We start from the raw sequence: 20941 nt of genomic DNA, 5'->3' as shown, positions 1-20941 counted from the left end.
AACTCCCACGTTCCCTTCGCTGAGAGTCCAAGTTCCCCGTAGGGAAGGAGGAACAGCGGAGAAAACAGATAAATGGAGAAACTCCAGCGATGACGATTCCCCACGGCGGCCGAATATATCGGAAGCCGAAGGAACGACCGAAGGACCAAGGGACCGTTCCCCACGAAGTGCAACCGCGGTGGCCTGGGACTACGCGGTGACGTTGTCGTACACTACACACACAGCATAACACTGAAAAGGAAACTTACTAATTTCTATACTCAAATATATACATAAATATAAACAATGTTTTACATATATATTAAGTATAAGAAAAGTAAGTAATTAAGTAAAGACAAAACATTAATGGCTGCCAAGCGAGGGCGGAAGCAGACACGTCTGCCCACCGCCCGAGCCAAAAGCGAAGAGAATCAGTTCACCGGTGTGTGTGGGGGGGGGGGTACCTAGCTACCCCTCCCCTACCCCCTCGCTAACTAGCGCGGGGGTAGTTAACCCTCGTTAAAAATCTAATGGCTCGCCATTTCAGCTACGCCGAAAGTAATACCCCCTATGTAAATAGCGTGGTTTGTATTTCGGTTACGGAACAATTGTATTTTTCCTAACTATACAAACATGGAGCTCTTTATGTGGGAGTATTATTTCAGCACTAGCTGAAACCAGCCGTTAAGCTTTTTGTAAGGTGTAATTACCCTACGCTATTTAGTGAAAGGGTAGCGGGGGTAGACCAACAACCCCGCTCACAGCAGCCCTAGTAAACAACCGTCACTTTGTAATTGCGGCAGTACTTCCAGGAGAAAGTGATGGCAGGACACGTATGTGTAAAGAGCTCCATATTTGTATAGTTAGAAAAAATACAAATTACTATAATCAAATTTGTCATTTGTTCCGGCACTATATACAAACATTCTGCACTTTATGTAGGAGACTAGCCCCTTGGTGAGTATAAGTCCTAAAACTAACTGGTTGGAAAGTGTCCATGGGTGACACTCTGTGCTTTATGAGCTGTTTAGAAGGCACCCTGACACCTTGTGATCCTTATAAGATGATGGCCTGGGCAACTGGTGCTAACATAGAATTTGGACATGTGATTTGACCTGGTAAGGATCAAATCGGTGCTAACCTCAACATTGCCTGACTCTTCCTTGCTCAGAGAACGGGAACATAACAAATATATATACATATAATGTATAAGGTTGCATGCACAAAGGGCATGGTACCCACCTGCAGTTACAGGTGGTCACCTTGCAGAGTTCCTTGGATGGTGAGCCCATAAAGATGAGAGGGTGAAATAAGATGCGCCCAGTCGCTCACACATCCATCCTAGATATACTCGCGGGTAACATCTGCCCTTAACCAACTGCTACTTGTCCTACAAGGGAAGAAGTTTTATTAGATCATGCTTTGCGCAGCCACCACAGGACATAGAGTAAACGTGTCTACCCTGTGGGCTATGTCTTGCAGGTAGTGGGCAGTGAATGTGGTTTGCCGTTTTCACACACCTGCTTGTAATACCTACTTCACAGAGAAATTCTTTATAAACGCCAGGGACGTACCAGCACCCTTGATGTCATTGGGATGAAGACGACAGCCAAAATGAAAGTGAGATGACTGAATGGCTCTCTCAATTACCTGCCTGATCCATGAAGATATCAAGTTCTTGTGATCTTCCTCTTCTTGTTCCCCGTGCTTACGAAGACCCTGCTGATTTGTGAGCAGTCTCTCTCAGTTCTTTTCAAGTATTTCCTCAGTGCCCTCACAGGGCAAAGTAGCAGCTGATCAGAATTATCTGTTATGAACCGGAGACTCTCAATTTGGAAGGGCCCGAGTCTAGGATCCGCTACAGCCGGATACTGAGTCTTAGCTACAAACTCAGGGACGAAACCGAGTGTCATTTGCCCCATCCCCTTGAATGGGCGATGTCATAGGACAGACCATGAAGCTCACTGACTCTCTTCACAGAGGCTAGGGCTAGAAGGAAGACCATCTTCCGGATCAAGTCTCAATCTGATGCTTGACAAAAAGGCTCGTAAAGGGCTCCTTTCAATGCATGTAGAATCTCAACTACGTTCTAAGGAGATGGTCAGACTTCCAACTGAGGGCAAGTGCACTCAAAATTCTGTAGGAGGAGGGACAACACCGTCGAGGAGAAAATATTAACTTTATTCAGCTTGAAGATGAGGCTCAAAGTCAAACAATAGCCTTTAACCACCGACACTAAACAGTTTCTCCTCAGTGAGGTACAACAAGAACTCCGCTATTGTTGGTATAGTGACACTGATAAGACCAATACCCCATCCATGACACCTTCCACAAAAGACGGACCACTTTGCCTGATATACTGAGGCAGATGAATCCCAGAAGTAACCTGCTATTCTCTTTGCAATTGGTCGCAAAAAGCTCTTCTTTGTGAACAGTTGCTGGATAACCTCCAGACGTGAAGACAAAGCGATGGTATCACTTGATGGAATCTCTTCACATGTGGTTGTCTGAGTAGATCGGGATGTGTGGGAAGTTCCCTCGGTGCCTCTGTGGCCAGAAGCAAAAGGTAGGGAAACCATTCTGCATGATGCCACAGCGGAACTATTAGGGTTATCGCTAGATCTTTAAATGCCCTAACTTCAAGAGCCTCATTACTAGGCAGAAGGGGGAAAAATACATAGACGTCCATCCTGTCCCACAGATATTGGAAGGTGTCCTGCCAGACTGCCTGGGGATCCCGTACAGGAGAGCAGCACACCAGAAACTTCCGGTTTAGCGCGTCGCAAACAGGGCTATTGTCGGCGAACCCTACATAGTCAAAATTTTGTTGGCTATCTGTTGTTTCAAGAACCATTCGGAAACTACTATATGAGATTGTCTACCAGCACCTTCTTGCCCAGGATGAATCGGGCCGAAAGGGCTACCGAATGTTTTCCATCCATCTGAGGATTTCCACAGCCAGCTGGCATAGGTGCTGTGAAAAGGTACCTCCTTGCTTGTTTATATGTAACACTACAGTAGAGTTGTCGCTCATCAGCACCACTCCTGAGTGTCCTGAAAGGAGCCGATGGAAGTGCTTGAGGGCAAGAAAAGCTGCCCTCATTTCCAGGAGGTTTAAGTGGTACTGCTGCTCGGATTCGGACCACTGTCAAGATACCGTGAGGTGCAACAAATGAGGCCCCCACTCATCTTTTGAAGCATCTATGAAGAGCAACAAATCCAGGGGAGGAGAAAGGTCTACTCCCCTGAACAGGTTGGTGTCCGACACCCACCAACTCCGTGGAGCATCCACCTCTGCCACCTGCTCTTCAGGCACCAGGACTGCCTAAGGAATGCCTTCCCTAGTGGAATCATCCTCGTCTATTCCTCCTACTTCCTCTTCTCCACTTCGAGCCCCTTGATCAAAAGGGCTGTCTTGAGGCTTGAGCCTGCACTGCCTGCTTTGTCTGAGAGGTCCTCTCCTTCGGTTTCTGGGCATTATCCGGAGATCTCTTTGGTGGAGGTGCCGTTGAGTGGGAGCGTGCGGTCATCACCCTCTGGAGGAGTGAGTCCTGCTTCGCCTTCCTCCATATCTCCACAACTTATTTGATGTCCTCCACATTGAACAGTGAAGGCTCATCCAGTAGAGGCATTACGCAGCCTCATCACTTCCCTCTTCATCACCTGCCTCTGGAATTTTTAGAGTACTATATCACAGTGCCTCAAAACCCAATTGACCCACTGGTTGACTACACTGACAGTTAGGAATTAAAGAGTCCTAGCTCCTGAGATAAGGAAGGCTAACAGCTCTTCCATCCTATGAGGGATGGAGAAGTCTTTTGTTTTTCATAAGGTAACCTACTGTCCCCAAACAGTAATCCAACCATCAAATGGATTGCAAAGAAAACTTTGCAACCGTTTCCAGGTTAGCGGCGCCTCCCGCAGAGAATTGCTCTGGCAAGGTTACCAGTTTGGCCAAAGAAGAGTTGTGAGTTGTGAGTAAAGATTGCCAGGTCTATCGGTAGTACTTTCTCTGCAGGACGTACGGAGGAGGATTGTGATGTTCCTCCCACTTAGACACAAGCCCTCTTCTTTGCCTGACTCCCAGGGGAAGCTGAACAAGCAGAGATGTTGTGGAGAGGTCAAGCCTATGAAGAATGAAGGCGAGGTTTCTTACCCATTGAAGCTGACCTCGAAGGTGGACAATCCTTCTTGACATTCTTCTTCTGTCGCATACCAAACCTCAGCAACTGGGAGGGCAACCACTCCCGACACACTTGACCAGGAGACTCCTGCGTACAAGTTTGCCCCCTACACAAAGGGCAGAGACCGTGAGGATCCATCTCCTCAGCAAACATGAGGGTGCCGCAGCGGAACCCTTCAACACCAGGAGCTGTTGCCCTGAAGAGGGAGAGAAGATGAAGGAAAGAAAGAGCTAGCAAATCTTTGCCAATCATCCTAAGCTTATCCTTGGTTGACTCTGCCCTCACCACCTGCTACTTGTCTATTAAGGAGCTCGAGGTGTTATAAACCATTTATTATGTTGACACCACGGGTAATGGAGAACGTACGCATACTCCTGTGGCTCACGTCTTTTATACGTTATTGGAGAATTCCGCCCTAAAACGTTATGAGCTCTGGGTCACCTCTATGAGGAAAAGGAGAGGGATTCAATGACTGGTATATGACCCTGAGTGTCCCAGTCACAAACGAGATCCCTATGAGCCTCCTTTGACCCTCCTAGTGTAAGCAAAGCGTTCTGAACCTTTGAAGCGACCTACTGTATTTTCCTCAAAGTATGGCCTCAATTTAATCACTAGCGTGAAAAGAAGGACTCAATGACTGGCATATGACCCTGTAGGCCCCAGTCACGAACAAGATCCTTATGAGCCTCCTTTGACCCTCCTATGGTTGGCGAAACGTGTTGAACCCTTGGGACAAGCTATTGCATCTTTCTCGAGGTATGGCCTCAAGTTAATCACTGGCGTAATACCAACCATTGATCACGATTGGAGGGTTTCCTGTCCTTAGGTCTGGAACTCGAGGTTCAAGCTGTTTGGAAAAAAGTTGGATGTTACTTGGTTCCACGCACTAAGTGAGTGAGACACATTGAGGGGAACCCATAAGGTACACCTACTCTCTTGGTCGAGGGCAACACCGAGAGAAACCTGTCCTCGGGATCAGAAGATCTGCTTTCTAGGGTTCCTAGGTCTTTGAGGGGGGGACACCTCGGGACCAAAGGAAGCAACCCATCCCGTAGAGGGGCTTTATTACCCGACTACGGGTAAGTAGGCTTAAACTTTGTGAAGAGCGATGGTTGGAAACGAGAGAGAAGGTAAATCCATCCGGTCTGGGGATGCTCAAGGAACAAGCAAAGGTATTCAGTTGCCTAAGTCTAAGAGTGGGATTCCTCTCGAGAAGAGACAAACTTTACCCGATCCTCACCACGGAGCATCTAGTCGCAAAGAAAGTCCTTAACGGGTTCTCCGATGTTGTGGACGTGTCACTGGATGTGATGTGTCCATTATGTAAGACGAGTCTTGCCAGCTAAGTGAGTCTGATGGGCTAGCCGAGTCACTTAATGAGAAAAGACTGCCGACGAGACCTGTTCGGTGGTGGGGAGAAGCAATTTTTTTTCGAAGGAATTCCTCCAAGGAAGGAGCCCAACAGGTGATAGCAGTCTTTCTCCATCAGGAAGAAGATCAATGCCTGTCATCGATATCCACTCTGCTTCCTGAAGGAAGGCCTTTGAACAGAGGCTGATGGAGGAAGTCTCCCACAGAAGGGGTAGATTGGATAAAATCCAAACCCGTAGACAGGATACCCTGAAGGTGAGACCATGTAGGTGCAGGAAGTGTTTCTTGCGAACAGGAAAAAAGACAAATCACTGCCATCTCCATGGGGAAATCTTCCCGAGGGAAGAAGATGCCTTACAGAAGATTAAGAGACAGTATCATTCGTGCTCTGACCATAGTCCTGAGGATGTGTGGTATTGTATGTGGCCTCCCCTCCTTTTCTTTGATACTTCCACAGGAAATGTCAAATCCAGGAAAACCAAGGAGATTTGCCCCTGAAGAGATTCTCGTCTGGCAGCCTCTTTACCAGGGCAGTCTCTTGCTCGGATTTCGAAGAGAACACGACGAAAGGACGACTCCTGGTGCTGAAGGACGTGGAATTTGACTAGTCCTGAGGAGGTTGAATTTGGTGGGGACTGTGCGGTCTTGAACCAGCAGAAGTTTCTGCAGCCTGATGATCAAGTCTATAGATACCCTTATTGGAAATGACAGTAAAGTCTTTCCTTAGATTACTCCAATTCTCAGATCCTGGTAAACTCAAGATGTCTCGGAGAAGATCGAGACTGTTAGGATCAGTCAGTCGTCCGAAGTCTTCAAAGATGGGGTCAATCCTGAACAGGAAGCCATGGGTTACTGTCTGATCACAAGACCTTTCCCTCACATGACAGAGATTGAAGATCACACTGGAGACTTCTGACTGAAGAATCTCGTCGGTATCTTAATGAACTGAGTCTTCCATGGGGACCGGATGTACCAATTGCGAGGAAAAAGAGAGATCATATCCCATTTCCCAAAGGAAGATGGGAGAGACAAGAGAGTATCTCTTGTAGCTTGGATGTGGACTCTCTGTCCTTAGCAAAAAACATGAGCCAAGTATTTCGAGCTCGTTAGAGGGGGTTCTCCAGTACTGGAAAAAACCTCACTCTAGGATGAGAAAGGAAGGCTCAGCATAACCGTTGTTGCAAGATCCCGAAGGATCAACGCTGTCACGTGAAACCAAAGTTTTTATGTAACAGTTGGTACGAGAGCTCAAAGGTTCAATGTAACCTACATTGCAAAAACACGCCTGCTCAACATAAGAACCTGAAAGTTTCATACCGCGAGACCCCGAAGGGTCAATACGACTGTCATGAGACCACTAAGGGATATCGTGACTAGAACCCAGAAGTTCAAAGAGGCATCTCCTAACAGCACAATGAGGAGTACGTCCCACATGGAGAGGAGTCATAAACTTCTCCACCCGATGGACTTCCGAAGGGGAATGTCCCACAGAAAGCTGGCGAGGGGGGTTCTGCTAAGCTCTAGATCTGCCTCCCCCAAGTGGGAGGTTGATTCACCCGAAAGAGAACAACGCTCAACCTCCACCCTTGGAAGAGAAGCATAAGCGTTTCGTTTCCGCTGCTCGCTAGTGGTCTTCTCTTGGGAACGAGAGACATGTTTCCCAGAAGGGGAACTCTGCCTTGGATTCTGTTCTTCCACCGCCCCTGGTGGGTCCCACCCACTAACTAGTGGTTGGGGTAGTTATCCCTCACTAACATTATCATAGCTCGTCTTTCAGATTTGCTGAAAGTAATACCCATATAAATAGCGAAGGTTTTGTATTTGCCCAGGAATAAACAAAGATAAATCAAATTTCAATCCATTCCAAAAATTATAATAACAGTTGCTCTATTGTTACCTGTATTTCTTCCGTTGGTACATATTCTTCATAAAAAGGCTGGCCTTGAAGACGCTTGAAAAGACACGTCTTGCCCACATTTCGATCTCCACGGATAACAATTTTCACTACAGGAAATAATAATTATTAAAGTAAAAGAACTATGCATTTTACAGTATTATGAAGAATTAACACTTGAGAAGGCTTCTGATAAGTGCAAACCAGCTACTTTTCATGAGACCCAAGCTAAAAGATAATGTCTCTCTATCATCATAAAGTGTTAAAAGTATCTGTATTGAAAGATATACAATATGTAATTCAAGATTTAATGAATACCTCACTACATTAAAATAACATAAGAGAGTGGTTTCTTAAGACATTCACTGTAAAGAAAGATTATACCTATAAAATTAAAAATAGTGATGGTATCATTGTGTGTAACTTTTCATCTAAATAAAGAATATAATACAGTATTAGAAAACTTACTATTATATTGAACACCACGGGCAAAGCGTTTCTGCAATGATGCAGCCATGGCCTGCATGCCAGGTGGTGATGTGGGTGTAAGGGGGCCATCAGCGCGGCCTGTCAGCTTATGCAGCGCTGAAAACATCTTGAACCCCTTACTGACCCAGCCCCACAAACTGAGGAAGGATAAAAAAGACATTACAAATTTAAAGTAATTTGTTTTTTTCCTAATACTGTATAGTAATACTGTACAAACCTTGAGCTCTTTATTAGAATATACTGTATACTTTTGGCAAAGCGGGAAAACTAGCCGTAAGACTTAGTTGAGGGTGTAGTACCAGCTACCCCGTTCACACACACAACTGCATTCTAACATCACTTTTGATTGCAGGAAGGATATGCAGGGGGATAGGTGATGGCGGGACAAATTTGTATAAAGAGCTCAAGGATTGTACTGTTAAGAAAAATGGTACAGTATTTTCATTTTAAAATAAATTTTTAAATATACTTACCTGGTAGTTGCATACACTGTATATAGCTTAATCCCGCCGATTCGTCGCGCGCACGGCAGAAATTCAAAATTCGCGGCAATCGCAGACAGGTGGCCAGGTGATCATACCTGTGCTCCCTCTATCCAGGTACCTGGAACCATTCCCATTTGTCCTCAGAAATTCCATTCCCCTGTTTTCAGAGGGGAGGAGGGAGGGACCTTTTATGTATGTAACTACCAGGTAAATATATTTAAAAATTTATTTTAAAATGAGAATACCATTTTTAAATATGTAACTTACCTGGCAGTTACATATATATAGCTGATTGACACCATTGGTGGTGGGTTAGAAAACTGCAACCCCGTCGGGAATTTGTATAACTATTAATCGCTACAAATTAGCTGTACCAATAATCTGGTTCCTACCTAATAAGGAAGCTGGCTTCATAGTTATCCTGCCCATTGGCCTGCATTCCTTAAGAGACCCAGCAATCCACCCAGGGGGCTGTAAAAGTCTCTGTGGGGCTGCCGCACCGTCCTTGACTTTAACATGACTAGACCACCACCCTTGCTATCCTGGCATAGCCATGGACAATGATCTGACCCCCTGACCCAAAAACACACTAAAAACACACTCCATAAAAACTAACTTAGACTTGCATCCCAGACTGTGGAAGGTTGCAACAACCTTCCCAGACAACCTGTGATATCAAGTTCAAGAGAAAAGCAAGGGTATATAATAAAAGGTTATAGGTTAGAGGCAGTAGTACCTTCTCCAACTACGATGCCGGAGGCAACATACAGACCCAGGGAACAACAATCCTCATATTGGGTCTGTACCTCTTTAAGGTAACAATCTGCGAAGATAGACTTGCTTCGCCAGAATGTCACTTCTAAAATTGATTTCATAGACTTGTTGTGTCTATAAGCCATCGAAGTCGCCACAGCTCTTACTTCATGTAGTTTGACTTTAAGGATTGGAAAGCTTTTCTCGTCACAGTTCTGGTGAGCTTCCCTTATTACATCCTTTATAAAGAACACCAGTGCATTCTTTGACAAGGGTAACGAAGGCTTCTTTACCGAGCACCAGAAGTTATCTGCCTGTCCTCTCAGATTTTTGGTCCTCTGCAGATAAAATTTTAGGGATCTCACTGGACAAAGGCCTCTCTCCTTTTCCCGTCCTACTAAATGAGATAACCCTGGAATGGTAAAGGATCTGGGCCATGGTTGCGATGGATTCTCGTTCTTGGCGAGAAAACCTAGTTGTAGAGAGCAGACTGCATTCTCTCTATTGAAGCCCACCTTCTTGCTAATGGCTTGCAATTCGCCTATTCTCTAGGCTGTCTCTAACGCAACCAGGAATAGGGTCTTCTTAGTAAGATCCTTCCATGAAGCATTGTCAAAAGGTTCAAACCTGCTCGAGGTTAAAAACATCAGGAATACATCCAAATTCCAAGAGGGGGTTGGGTTGTCCTTCCTCTTAACGGTCTCAAAGGATCTTATGAGGTCCGAGAGATCCTTGTCTCCTGACACGTCAACACGTCTGTGATGGAAGATGGAGGCTAGCATGCTGCGGTATCCCTTGATGGTTGATACTGCCAGCTTCTCTTGTGTTCTTAAATGCAACAGAAAATCTGCCAGTTGAGTTAGAGAGGTACTGGAAGAGGAAAAATTGTTAATCCTGCACCATTCTCTGAACACGTCCCGCTTAGATTGGTATATCTTGATTGTGGACGTCCTCCTTGCTCTTGCGATTGCTCTTGCAGCTTCCCTCAAAAAGCCTTTCGCTCTTGCCAGTTTTTCGATAGTCGAAAGGCAGTTAGATTGAGAGCGAGGAGATTTTGATGGTATCTCTTTATGTGTGACTGTCTGAGTAGATCGTACCGACAAGGTAACGATCTGGGGGTGTCTACTACCCACTCCATCACTTCTGTGATCCAGGGTCTCATGGGCCAAAACGAAGCTATCAGAGTCATGCGGGCGTTGTTCGATTCTCTGAACTTCTTCCAAGACTCTGTCTAGGATCTTGAATGGGGCGAAGGCGTACGTGTCTAGTCCTCCCCAATCCATGAGGAAGGCGTCCACTGCCACTGCTTCCTGGTCTGGGACTGGAAAGCAATAAACTGGTAGCCTCTTTGTTTTCTGCGTCGCGAGGAGGTCTATTGACGGTTCTCCCCACAGATTCCAAAGCCTGCTGCACACCTCGTGATGTAGGGTCCACTCTGTCGTGAGAATCTGTCTTCCTCTGCTGAGAACATCCGCTCTGACATTCTTCCCCTCTATGAAGCGGGTTATCAAAGTTATATTTCTCGCTTTTGCCCACCGTAGGAGATCTTTTGCTGCCTCGTAAAGGGAATCCGAACGAGTGCCTCCCTGTTTCCTGATGTAGGCCAATGCTGTGTTGTCTGTGTTGACCTGAACTAACTTATTCTGGACTTCCTCCTGGAAGTGCATTAGTGCTAGAAGAATGGCCACTAGTTCCTTGACGTTTATATGCCGTGTTGCACCCCACCCCACATCCGATGCGTCTGAATACAACACTAGGTCGGGGTTCTGCTGTTGAAGTTCGAGGCCTTTTAGGAGTTTGTTGGGGTCGTCCCAACAACTCAACTGATTCCTGATTCCCAGAGGGATTGGAATCCAAGTCTCTAGGCCTTGGTCTCTTGTCCAATATCTTGACAGATGGAATTGCAGTGGACGTAGCTGAAGTCTTCCCACGGATACAAATTGCTCGATCGAGGAGAGGGTCCCCAGCAGACTCATCCATTCCCTCGCCGAACAGGTCCTTCTGCCTAGGAAGCGCTTCACCTTTCTTAAGCATTCCAGAATGCGTTTCGGGGCTGGAAAAGCCCGAAAAACCACTGACTGAATCCTCATCCCCAGGTAGATGATGTCTTGTGAGGGCGTCAGTTGTGATTTGGCCAGATTTACAACCAGACCTAGCTGTTGCGTCATGGACATTGTTACTCGTAGATCCTCCAGACACTTTTCTTGCGACCTGGCTCTGATTAGCCAGTCGTCCAGGTAAATTGATATTCGTACCCCTTTCAGATGTAACCAGCGAGCCATGTTCGACACCACTCGAGTGAAAACGTAAGGAGCCTTGCTTAGTCTAAAACAAAGTGCTTTGAACTGATAAATAGTTGCTTGGTGTACGAATCTCAGAAATTTTCTGTAGTTCGGGTGAATTGGGACGTGAAAGTACGTGTCCTGCAGATCTAGCGACACCATCCAGTCTCCTTGACTGATGCCTGCTAGGACTGACGCAGATGTCTCCAGAGCAAACTGGACTTTGCTTACATACTTGTTCAAAGGACTTACGTCCAGAACGGGTCTCCAACCCACCAAGTTCTTGGGAAGCAGAAAAAGTCTGTTGTAGAATCCCTCTGATGAGGGGTCCTCTACTACTTCTATCGCTGCTTTTGACAGCATTTGGTTTACCTGCTCTTGAAGAGCTGCTGCCTTGCTCCCCGACTAAGTAGCTGTCAACTCTAATGGCTCTGGCGAAAGAGGAGGCCTTTTTAGGAAGGGGATTTTGTAACCCTCCTCCAAAACATCGACTGTCCAGTCATCCACTTCCCTTTGGCTCCACTCTTACCAATAGTGGGATAACCTGGCTCCCACTTGTGTCTGGAGGTTGTAGAGCTCACTTTCTGGTTTTTGGTTGCTGCTTTGTGTATTTACGAGGTTGTCCTCCAGCAGCCATTCTCTGACTTCCTCTCGAAAGGGCCCTCCCACAAAAGGGCTGGCGTGTGGGAGGAGCTTCCTTCTCTTTCCTGCCTAAAATGTTTGCCGGAAGAACTTTCTTCGCAATCCTGGTAATTAGATCTTGCGTTGCTTGTTGCGCAAGAGCTGCCGACAAGTCCTTCTCCACATTTGAAGGGAAGAGGTGATTGTTTAAAGGAGCATACAAGAGTTCTGCCCTTTGAGCGAGTGTCAATCCTGACGACAGGAAAGAACACAGCATGGCTCTCTTCTTAATAACACCTGCCGTGAAAAGCGCTGTGAGTTCGACCGTCCCGTCCATCACGGCTTTATCGAGACAGGCAATAAGATGCATCTGCGTCTTGTTCTTTTCGTCTGTGATATCTGCGAGGACTCCGAGAGACCAGTCCATCAAGCTGAAGACCTCGATTGTTCTGAAGATGCCCTTCAGCAAGTGATCCATCTCTGATGTGGACCACATAACCTTAGCCTTAGTCATGGCTGATCTACGCGAGGCGTCAACGAGTCTGGAGAAGTCCCCTTGGGAGGAGGCAGGAACTCCCAAACCGAGAGCCTCCCTAGCCTGGCACCACACACTGGATCTAGAAGCCAATCTCGTAGGGGGGAAGGAAAAGGATGTCCTTCCTTGTTCCTTTTTCTTGAGAATCCAATCGTTCAATGTAGAAAAACCCCGATTGACCGATCTGGCTAACACTACTGTCTTCTTGAAGGAGGAAAGTTTCTGGGGTCTACCCTTCAAAAACTGCGAGGGCGGGCTCCGAGGTACAGCCTGCTGAAAGTCATCCGGATATAAGTCCGCCAAAACTGCAAGTAATCTTTTAAGATCTGCCGCATGAAGAGTTTCTTGCGTCGCCTCCTCTGAGATCTCCTCTAAGGGATTAGCGATCTCCGATGTAGAACGAGTGGGAGAATCACACGCCTCGCCTGCGTCCCGCATGCCGCGAAGGGGCGTCTAGATCCTTGTCGCCTCCCGTAACACGTCCAGATCGCTGCGAGGGAGTGTCCATGAGTGCCGCAACTTGCCGCGAGTCCGTGTCTTGCTGGCTGTACGCGTCTCACTCCGATCTTATTCTCTTCCTAGGTCTGTTGACGTCCTTAGGTTCCTTCTTGCGAGCTTCCTCTGAAAGTCCTTGCGACTTGTAATCGTCAAACAAAGACGTAATGGACTGATGAAGCTCTGACAGGCATGCTGCTTGCAGTGCGTCCTGCATGCGTCCAGCCTGCTGCAAGGGAGTGTCACGATCCTTGTCACTTCCTGTACTGTGTCCAGATCGCTGCAAGGGAGCGTCCACAGTTTCGGAAACCCTAGCTGGGGTCTTCTGGTGAAGATGAGGTGAAGTCCCTTGCGACATCTCCCAATCTGGGGGTTGGGGAGAAGCGTGAACCGATGTAAAGTGCACGTCTTCTTCCTCCGACGAACTATGCGTCCTACACCTCTGTTTAGGCGCGGACACGTCGTCTTCTTCCGATAGGAAGATTTCTGGAGAGCTCCAATTGCTACACAAGGGTTGCTGGAACTTAACGGGGGACCTATGTCTCTTGAGAGGTCTCAATTGAAGAGGTTGTCGCCAACCGCATCTAGGTCTTGCGTCTTACGAAGAAGACGAACCCTTCCTCATCTCGCCTTTCCTGCGGCGAGGGTGAGCATTCTGGGATGCGTCAACAGGATCGGTCGAAGGGACGTCCGTTCGCTGTTCAACGTCTCACCTCCAATAGCCTGTCGACTTTCCTTCTCCCAGGGGTTGGGGAGCATGGAAGAGGTCCAGGGCTAGCAGCATGACAGACACGAACAGACGCACCCTCCACTGCATTATCACTATCACTGAACTTGCGTTGCAAACCACGCACTGCCCCCCACATCACTTCCTTATCCAAAGTAAGGGGTTGCACTTTCACTCCCAAGGCAGAGATAGCAGCCATAATATCCTTCAAAGAAGGCTGACTTACCTCCGACTCCGTAGGTGGGTCTGGTACTACAAGCTTAGGGTTAGGATCAGGAATATTAGTATTATGCAAGTTAGAAAGGGCTTGACTATCCGAAGACCTATTAGACAGAATACTCGACGATCTAGCCCTCGTAAGTCTGTCCTTTTCCAATCGCCTAACATAGCGATCACAATCTCTCCACTCTCTCTCAGATAAACATGGAGTTTTTATGATAAAACAAAGTTTATGAATACTTACCTGGCAGTTATATATATATAGCTATAGTCTCTGACTTTTGGCAGAAATTTTGAAAAATCGTGGCAACCGCCTTATGGTGGTTGTGTGGTTAGGTGGTTAACAACCCTTACAGGGTGATACTTGGAATCATTCCCGTTTTCTGTTCTTCAGATCATCTATGCCCGACCTGTCTCTTGAGGGGAGGTGGGTGGGCCTTAGAATATATATATAACTGCCAGATAAGTATTCATAAAACTTTGTTTTATCATAAAAACTCCATTTTTATGAATAGAACTTACCTGGCAGTTATGTATACATAGCTGATTCACACACTTGGAGGAGGGTGATAGACAGTAAACATCGTTGGGGAAACAACAAAAAGTTGTAAGATAAAAAACTCCTTGATTCCTTACCTAGTAAGGTATCTGACTTCAAAGATTCCTGCCTCTTGAGTCGCTTTCCCTTAGGAGTGTCAGCCAAGATGGGACCTGCCATGCTGAAATCACTCAATCGAGTCTGTCAACGGGGCGAGACCAACAATCTGACTAGACTTCAGGACTACCTACTACCCTTATATTAAAAACTGCAACCTTACAAAAACCAACCACCTAACCTTTGCAGCATAGATATCAATTATCTATCTAGACTGAGGTGACTGTACCACAAGTCGACGTCTTCAGACAACCATTAAAAACACCAACCCACACACAGGCATACAAAAAACTAAGGTTGAGGGGAGGTAGTAACTCCTTTGCCTAATACAGAAGCCGTAGCTACGTAAGGGCCCATACTCATAATCCACTCTCACCTCTCTGAGGTAATTATGAGAGGCGAACACAGAGTTGCTTCTCCAGAACGTTGCATCCATAATTTGTCTGACCGACATGTTCTTGCGATAATCAAGTGAAGTCGCAATGGCTCTCACTTCGTGAGCCTGCACTTTTAAAAGGCCAAAGTGCTCTTCCTCACACAAGAGATGCGCTTCTCTTATAACTTTCCTCAGGAGAAAAGACAAAGCGTTCTTTGAAAGGGGCTTTTCCCAATCTTTCACCGAGCACCACAAGGAGCTACAAGAGCCTCTCACATTCTTAGTGTAAGACAAGTAAGCTTTGAGGGCTCTAACTGGACAGAGGAGCCTCTCTTGCTCTTAACCTACTAGGTTAGTTAGGTTAGGAACCTCAAAAGTCCTTGGCCAGGGCTTTGAAGGGTTCTTGTTCTTGGCGAGGAAATCCATTCTTAAGGCACAAACCACTTCATTCTGATTGAAGCCTACCTGATTTTCAATCGCATGGACCTCACTGACCCTTTTAGCTGTGGCTAGGGCCATAAGGAAGAGGGTTTTCTTCGTAACCTCTCTAAGAGATGCTTGAGAGATGGGTTCAAATCTCTTGGTGCAAAGAAATTCAAGAACCACATCAAGGTTCCAAGAAGGAGACTTTAACTGAATCTGTTTGGTTGTCTCAAAAGACTTCAGGAGGCCTTGCAAGTCCTTATCGTGAGACAAATCTAAGCCTCTATGTCGACAGACTGTAGAGAGCATGCTTCTGTACCCTTTGATTGTGGACACTGCCAGCTTAGCGTCCTGCCTGAGGTACAATAGAAAATCAGCAATCTGGCTCACAGAGGTAGTGGATGAGGAAACCTTGTGCTTCCTACACCAAGCTCTAAAAGTCTCCCACTTGGATTGGTAGACTCTCTGTGAAGAGACCCTCCTCGCTCTGGCGATAGCTTTCGCCGCTTGCGCCAAAAATCCTCTCGCTCTGACAAGCTTCTCGATAGTCTGAAGGCAGTCAGTTGGAGAGCGAGGGGGTTTTGATGACACCTCTCGAAGTGGGGTTGTCTGAGCAGCTTTGGACTTGCAGGAAGGCTTCTTGGGAAGTCCATCAACATGTCTACCACTTCTGTAAACCATTCTCTCATTGGCCAGAATGGAGCTACCAGGATCATTCGTCCCGAATCGAGGAGGGCGAATTTCCTGACGACCAGATTGATGATCTTGAACGGGGGAAAGGCATATGTGTCCATCCCCGTCCAATCCATCAAAAAGGCGTCCACCACTATTGCCTCCTTGTCCGGAACTAGGGAGCAATAGTTGGGGATCCTCTTGTTCAAGTTGGAGGCGAAAAGATCTACTAGGGGTCTCCCCCACAGCCTCCAGAGACTCTGACAGACCTGTTGGTTAAGGGTCCATTCTGTGCGAAGAACCTGCCCTTTCCTGCTGAGCATGTCCGCCCTCACATTCCTCTGTCCCTGTACAAATCTCGTCAGTAGATCTACCTTGTTCTCCTTCGCCCAAAGGAGCTCCCCTCTTGGAGAGCGCCCCTCTCCAACATGGTCTGCACTTCGGTCCTTTACTGATCCCATCGCAAAGGAGCTCACAAGCACTGGAGTCTCGGTCAATGGAGGGAGAGATGTTCCACGGGTGGACATAGTGCCTCTCCGGTACTAAGGAAAGGGCTTTTTCATCACCAATTTGTCTTTTGCTGCTGTTTAACTAATTGACAGTTTGGATTGGCTGGGTTTCAGAGGACCTGGTGGTCTGTAGAGCCAATATGTTAAGGCCCTAAGGAGGAGGGGGTCCTGGTGAGACTTCCTCCACCTCTCCGCAGCCTGCTCGACGTCCTTAGGCTCAAAACGAGATGAACCCTCCAGAGACAAGTTCTGGAACCTAGCAATCTCAAAATTTGGGGCTGCTAGTGGAATCTCTTGGCCACTGCATCCCTTCATTTCAAGATGGTATTGGCCAACAAGTTCACCGCTTGGGGGGCCAGAAACTCAATGGTGTGGGTACCATAGAGAAGGAAGGTCTCCATAGCCTTCCTGGTACTTTCCTTAGAAAAATCCTCGGTACATACCAGGATACCCACAGGTTCCAACCAAAGATCCAGCCACTAAGTAGCCTGCATGGCGTACTTCATGACCTTTTCTTGGTTTAAGATCTCAGAGGGCGAGAATGCAACCTGGCGAGAAGAGACTCACTAGAGAGACTCCCTTCGTCAACTCCTCAAGGGAGTGGTGGAGAGTTAATGTCGAGCAAGGCTCGTTGAGGACTTCGTAATACCTCCTCTGGTGGACATCCGGTCGGGGGAGGAGTTTAGAAGACGAACCAGATCGGTATGACACAGAGAGACGGCAAGCTGAGTGGCAGTCTTACGCCGAGCACTCCTCAAACCCCTGGACCAGGGCAGAGCTGCACTGGACCTCAGAGCTCTCCGAGTGCCCGAGACACCATCCTTGCCCTCTTGAGGGGGCAGTCTCTGGGTTATACAACACACTGAGAGCCCTCATGCAAGCCAGAACCTGCCAAAAGGCATGTTCTGACTCTCTCAGGTCGCCGTCTGATGTTGGGCTGGCAGCGTAGTCATCGTCATCCATCGCCGATATCTCGTCTCAGGGTGGATCGGAATCGATATTGGGTTGGTTGACGATGCTCCTGACCCCAGATGAATCCTGGAAGAGGATTTTGGAGCTGTCTTGGAATCCTTTGACTCCCTCTTAGGGGGGGGGAAAAGCATTTCCAAAAGTGTAAGTCTGACTGGAATGACCTTCTGGACCTTGGAGGGGAGAGGACTAGGAACCTGTACGGGTTCTGCAGCTAAAATGGAGCACTCTCCAAGAGCTTCTACTGTCGGGGACGATTGGGAAGAGTCCGAGAATGACTCTTCCCCGCGGGAGCCTCCCAGGTGGGAAGGTGAGGCAGCGGTATGTAGAGGGGAAGATGGTCTAACCGGGGCAACCTTTGACCTTGAAGCTCTGATCAGAGTCAGCTTGACCCTGCATGATGGTACAGTAAATCGGCATGTACTTCTCTCTTCCTATTCAGGGGTGACGTGGCTGTAGATCATTGCCTTGAATTTGATGAAATGGTGGAATCCCCCAGGGAAACCCCAGGGGCTTCTGCAGGGCGAGAAGAAAGAATACTAGGCCCAAAAGCCTGGCTTACGGCCCTGACCAAAGCACTGAACCACAGCTGCTTACTGACGGATGCGCTGTCCGAAAGCTCCCCTGAAGGAAACTAAGTCGAAGGGTCTATTCAATGAGTCTTAATCCCAGACGAGGAAGACTTCGAAGTCGTCGCCTTTGGTTACTTTCTTGGTGCCGACAGTTTCGGAATCTTGAAACCCTGTGACTTGCCCTCTTCCTCCTTCCCCAACAGTCGTGCTGTTATGCGTTTGCGGGGAGGGGAATGGGGTAACGGAGAACGAACAGAGGGAACCTTACCCTTCCTTGAAGAAGGAACTGAGGTTCTTGGTGAAGAAGACCTGCAAGAGATCTTACCCTTGTGGGTATTCTGCTGCTGCGCGGTCGATGTTGACTGGCGATCCTTACTTGACTGAGGGTAGATACTCACCTTTGTCGTCGAACACTGGGTAGTTGATGACCGCTGGCGCGATGGCGAATGCTGTTGAGTTGCTGGGTGTTGGCGCGTTGGAGAGCCTGGCGATCACTGCCACACTGCCGAACGCTGGTGTGCCGTTAATGGTCGCTGACGAGCAGGTGAGCGTTGACTCCTCGTTGAGAACTCAAGAGAGAATCTCCAGGTCAACCGCCTCTGTCCGACGAGAAGACGGATGGTTGATCGACGAGAGGATGATGGTAGGTCGCTGATCGACGAACCATCGGGGAACGATGCGATTGACGTGGGGGGTAATCGGGGCTTACAAAAAGAAGGCGAAATTTGGTCTACGGTACAGTGAGTCGGCGAACGGTGAAAGGGCAATTCACGAGCAGCAGGTCTATGCGTACAGGCCTGACGAGAAGTCAAACGCTTAGCGGCAGCTTGCCGTGTGAGCAAACGCTGGTGAGCAGGCAACCGACGAGTGGTAGGAAGATCCCGACGCCGACGAGCAGGTGATTCACGAACTGCCAGCTGAGCAGGGGATTCACGAGCTGTCGGCTGAGCAGGGGATTCATGAGATGTCAGCTGAGCAGACGACTCACAAGCTGTAGACTGAACAGGCGCTTCACAAGATGTAGGTTGACGAGCGGCCGGATGATGAACCTACGCCTGACGAGCAGATGAACGCTGCGCATATGGATGGCGAACAGCTGCAGGATGCTCAGAAGAAGAAATGTGTCCTTTAGAAGAAAGTACATTCTCAGGAATGAAAAGTGAACAATCCCTTGCAGGCGAGTTACGATCCGAAGTTCGTAGGTGAGAAGACGAGTCCGATAAGGCTGGAGAGGGTCGGGAACCAGAAGAGGCATGACAGGTAGGTTCCAACAAAGAGGAAGGCTGCGGGGATGAAGAACCGGAAGAGTCATCTCTTCGCCGAAGGTAAAAAGGCATCCTGAAGGCGCAGCGGTGGACGAGTGCGGCAATGTCTCCTATCACAATGACGATGCTCCACAGCGACAGGAGAATCAGCAAGCTGATCAGCAGCATGCCTCCAAAGAGGAGTCTCTGTGAGTGCCCCTTCACGCAAACGAGAAAGGAGAATATTCACAAAAGGGACATGCCTTGGACTTTGCTCTACCTGCAAGATGTTAATCAGGGGAAGAAGTGCAGTCCACGCCAGCCGCGGAAGAATCAGAAAAAGCAGCAACAGAGTCTGCTGGCAGGGCAGCAGACGAAACCTCCGATACCACCACGTCGACCAAGGTCAAGGGGTCGACCTCTGAAGCTGACGATCGCTGCAGCTCAACACCCTGGAAAAGAAAATGCCACAGAACCTCCTTGGAACCATGGCTGGTCAAACCCGGCAAAACCTGTAATAAAGAAGAAAAGAGACACAGCCTCCCTCAGGGGGAGAGGCAGGGCCAACTCACTAAGAAAGGCTGTACCACCTATCAAGGACCGAGGTTGAAAGGGGGTTAAGCAGCCTACGGTACAACTTAATGGTTCCGAGGAGGAAGCCGTTCGAGTAGGACCTTTGGAGGAAGGTTGGGAAGCAGAAGAAGAAGGCTTGGGTTTCTTCTGCTATGAAGAAACCTTCGATGGAGAACAATTTTGCTAGGACTACTTCTTCTGCCAACACCCACACCTTTCCCACGGGGAGGCAGACCATTCTCGGTATTCATTACATTTGTTAGATTCGTCGCAGCGTTGACTTCTGCAGACCTACCGGACAAAGGCAGGGAGAATCAGTTTCTACCATGGACATGAAGGTACCGCAGATGCAGCCCTTCAAACCAGGGCAGGCACGCATAGCCGGTAAGCAGAACTCGGCACACACACGGAAAAAAAAAAGACAAAAACCGATTAATGGCTGTGCAAAATAATTGAGAGGATGAGGAGCGGCAACAACCGTTCATCATCCGAGCCAAAAGCAAAGTGAAGCACAGTCACAGGTGTGTGAGTGAGAGGGGTAGCTGGCTAACCCACCTTCCCCCCGCTAACTAGAGGAATGGGTAGTTAACCCTTGCTAAATTCTACTGGCTTGACCTATCAGCTTTGCCAAAAGTAATACCCTTACAAATAGCGTTGGTTTGTATTTCGGTTAGAGAACAAGTGAGCGTTTAGCTCATGAATGTGAACGTCTTCTAGAAAAAGAAGGTCGAGATCATGATGATCTTCAATCTGGTGATTGTGAGGGTTTAGCTTATGAATCTAAACGTCTCCTAGAAGAAGAGCATCAAGATTGTGAAGACCTTTTAGCTCGTGATCTGTGGCGATCATTGGAACGTCAAGAACGACGTCCCGAGAACGATCGTCGACAAGGAAGAGGAGATGATCGGTCTCGT

At 47.8% G+C, this 20941-nt stretch overlaps 1 protein-coding gene across 3 annotated transcripts in view; it reads right to left on the bottom strand.

Moving 5' to 3' along the window:
- Window positions 1-20941, bottom strand: part of LOC137637319 (rab-like protein 6) — a 235033-nt gene that overhangs the window by 154584 nt on the left and 59508 nt on the right. For all 3 annotated transcript variants that reach the window (XM_068369567.1, XM_068369572.1, XM_068369563.1), the window contains exons 2-3: window positions 7897-8054; window positions 7432-7538 (exon numbers count right to left, since the gene is read on the bottom strand). In XM_068369567.1, coding sequence (XP_068225668.1) covers window positions 7432-7538; window positions 7897-8023 — 234 coding nt within the window. In that variant the 5' untranslated portion in view covers window positions 8024-8054. The remainder of the gene's footprint in view (window positions 1-7431; window positions 7539-7896; window positions 8055-20941) is intronic.

Source organism: Palaemon carinicauda, chromosome 3 (genome assembly GCF_036898095.1).
Source record: "Palaemon carinicauda isolate YSFRI2023 chromosome 3, ASM3689809v2, whole genome shotgun sequence".
Lineage (NCBI taxonomy): Eukaryota > Metazoa > Arthropoda > Malacostraca > Decapoda > Palaemonidae > Palaemon > Palaemon carinicauda.
This window is presented reverse-complemented; position numbering and strand designations above follow the sequence as displayed.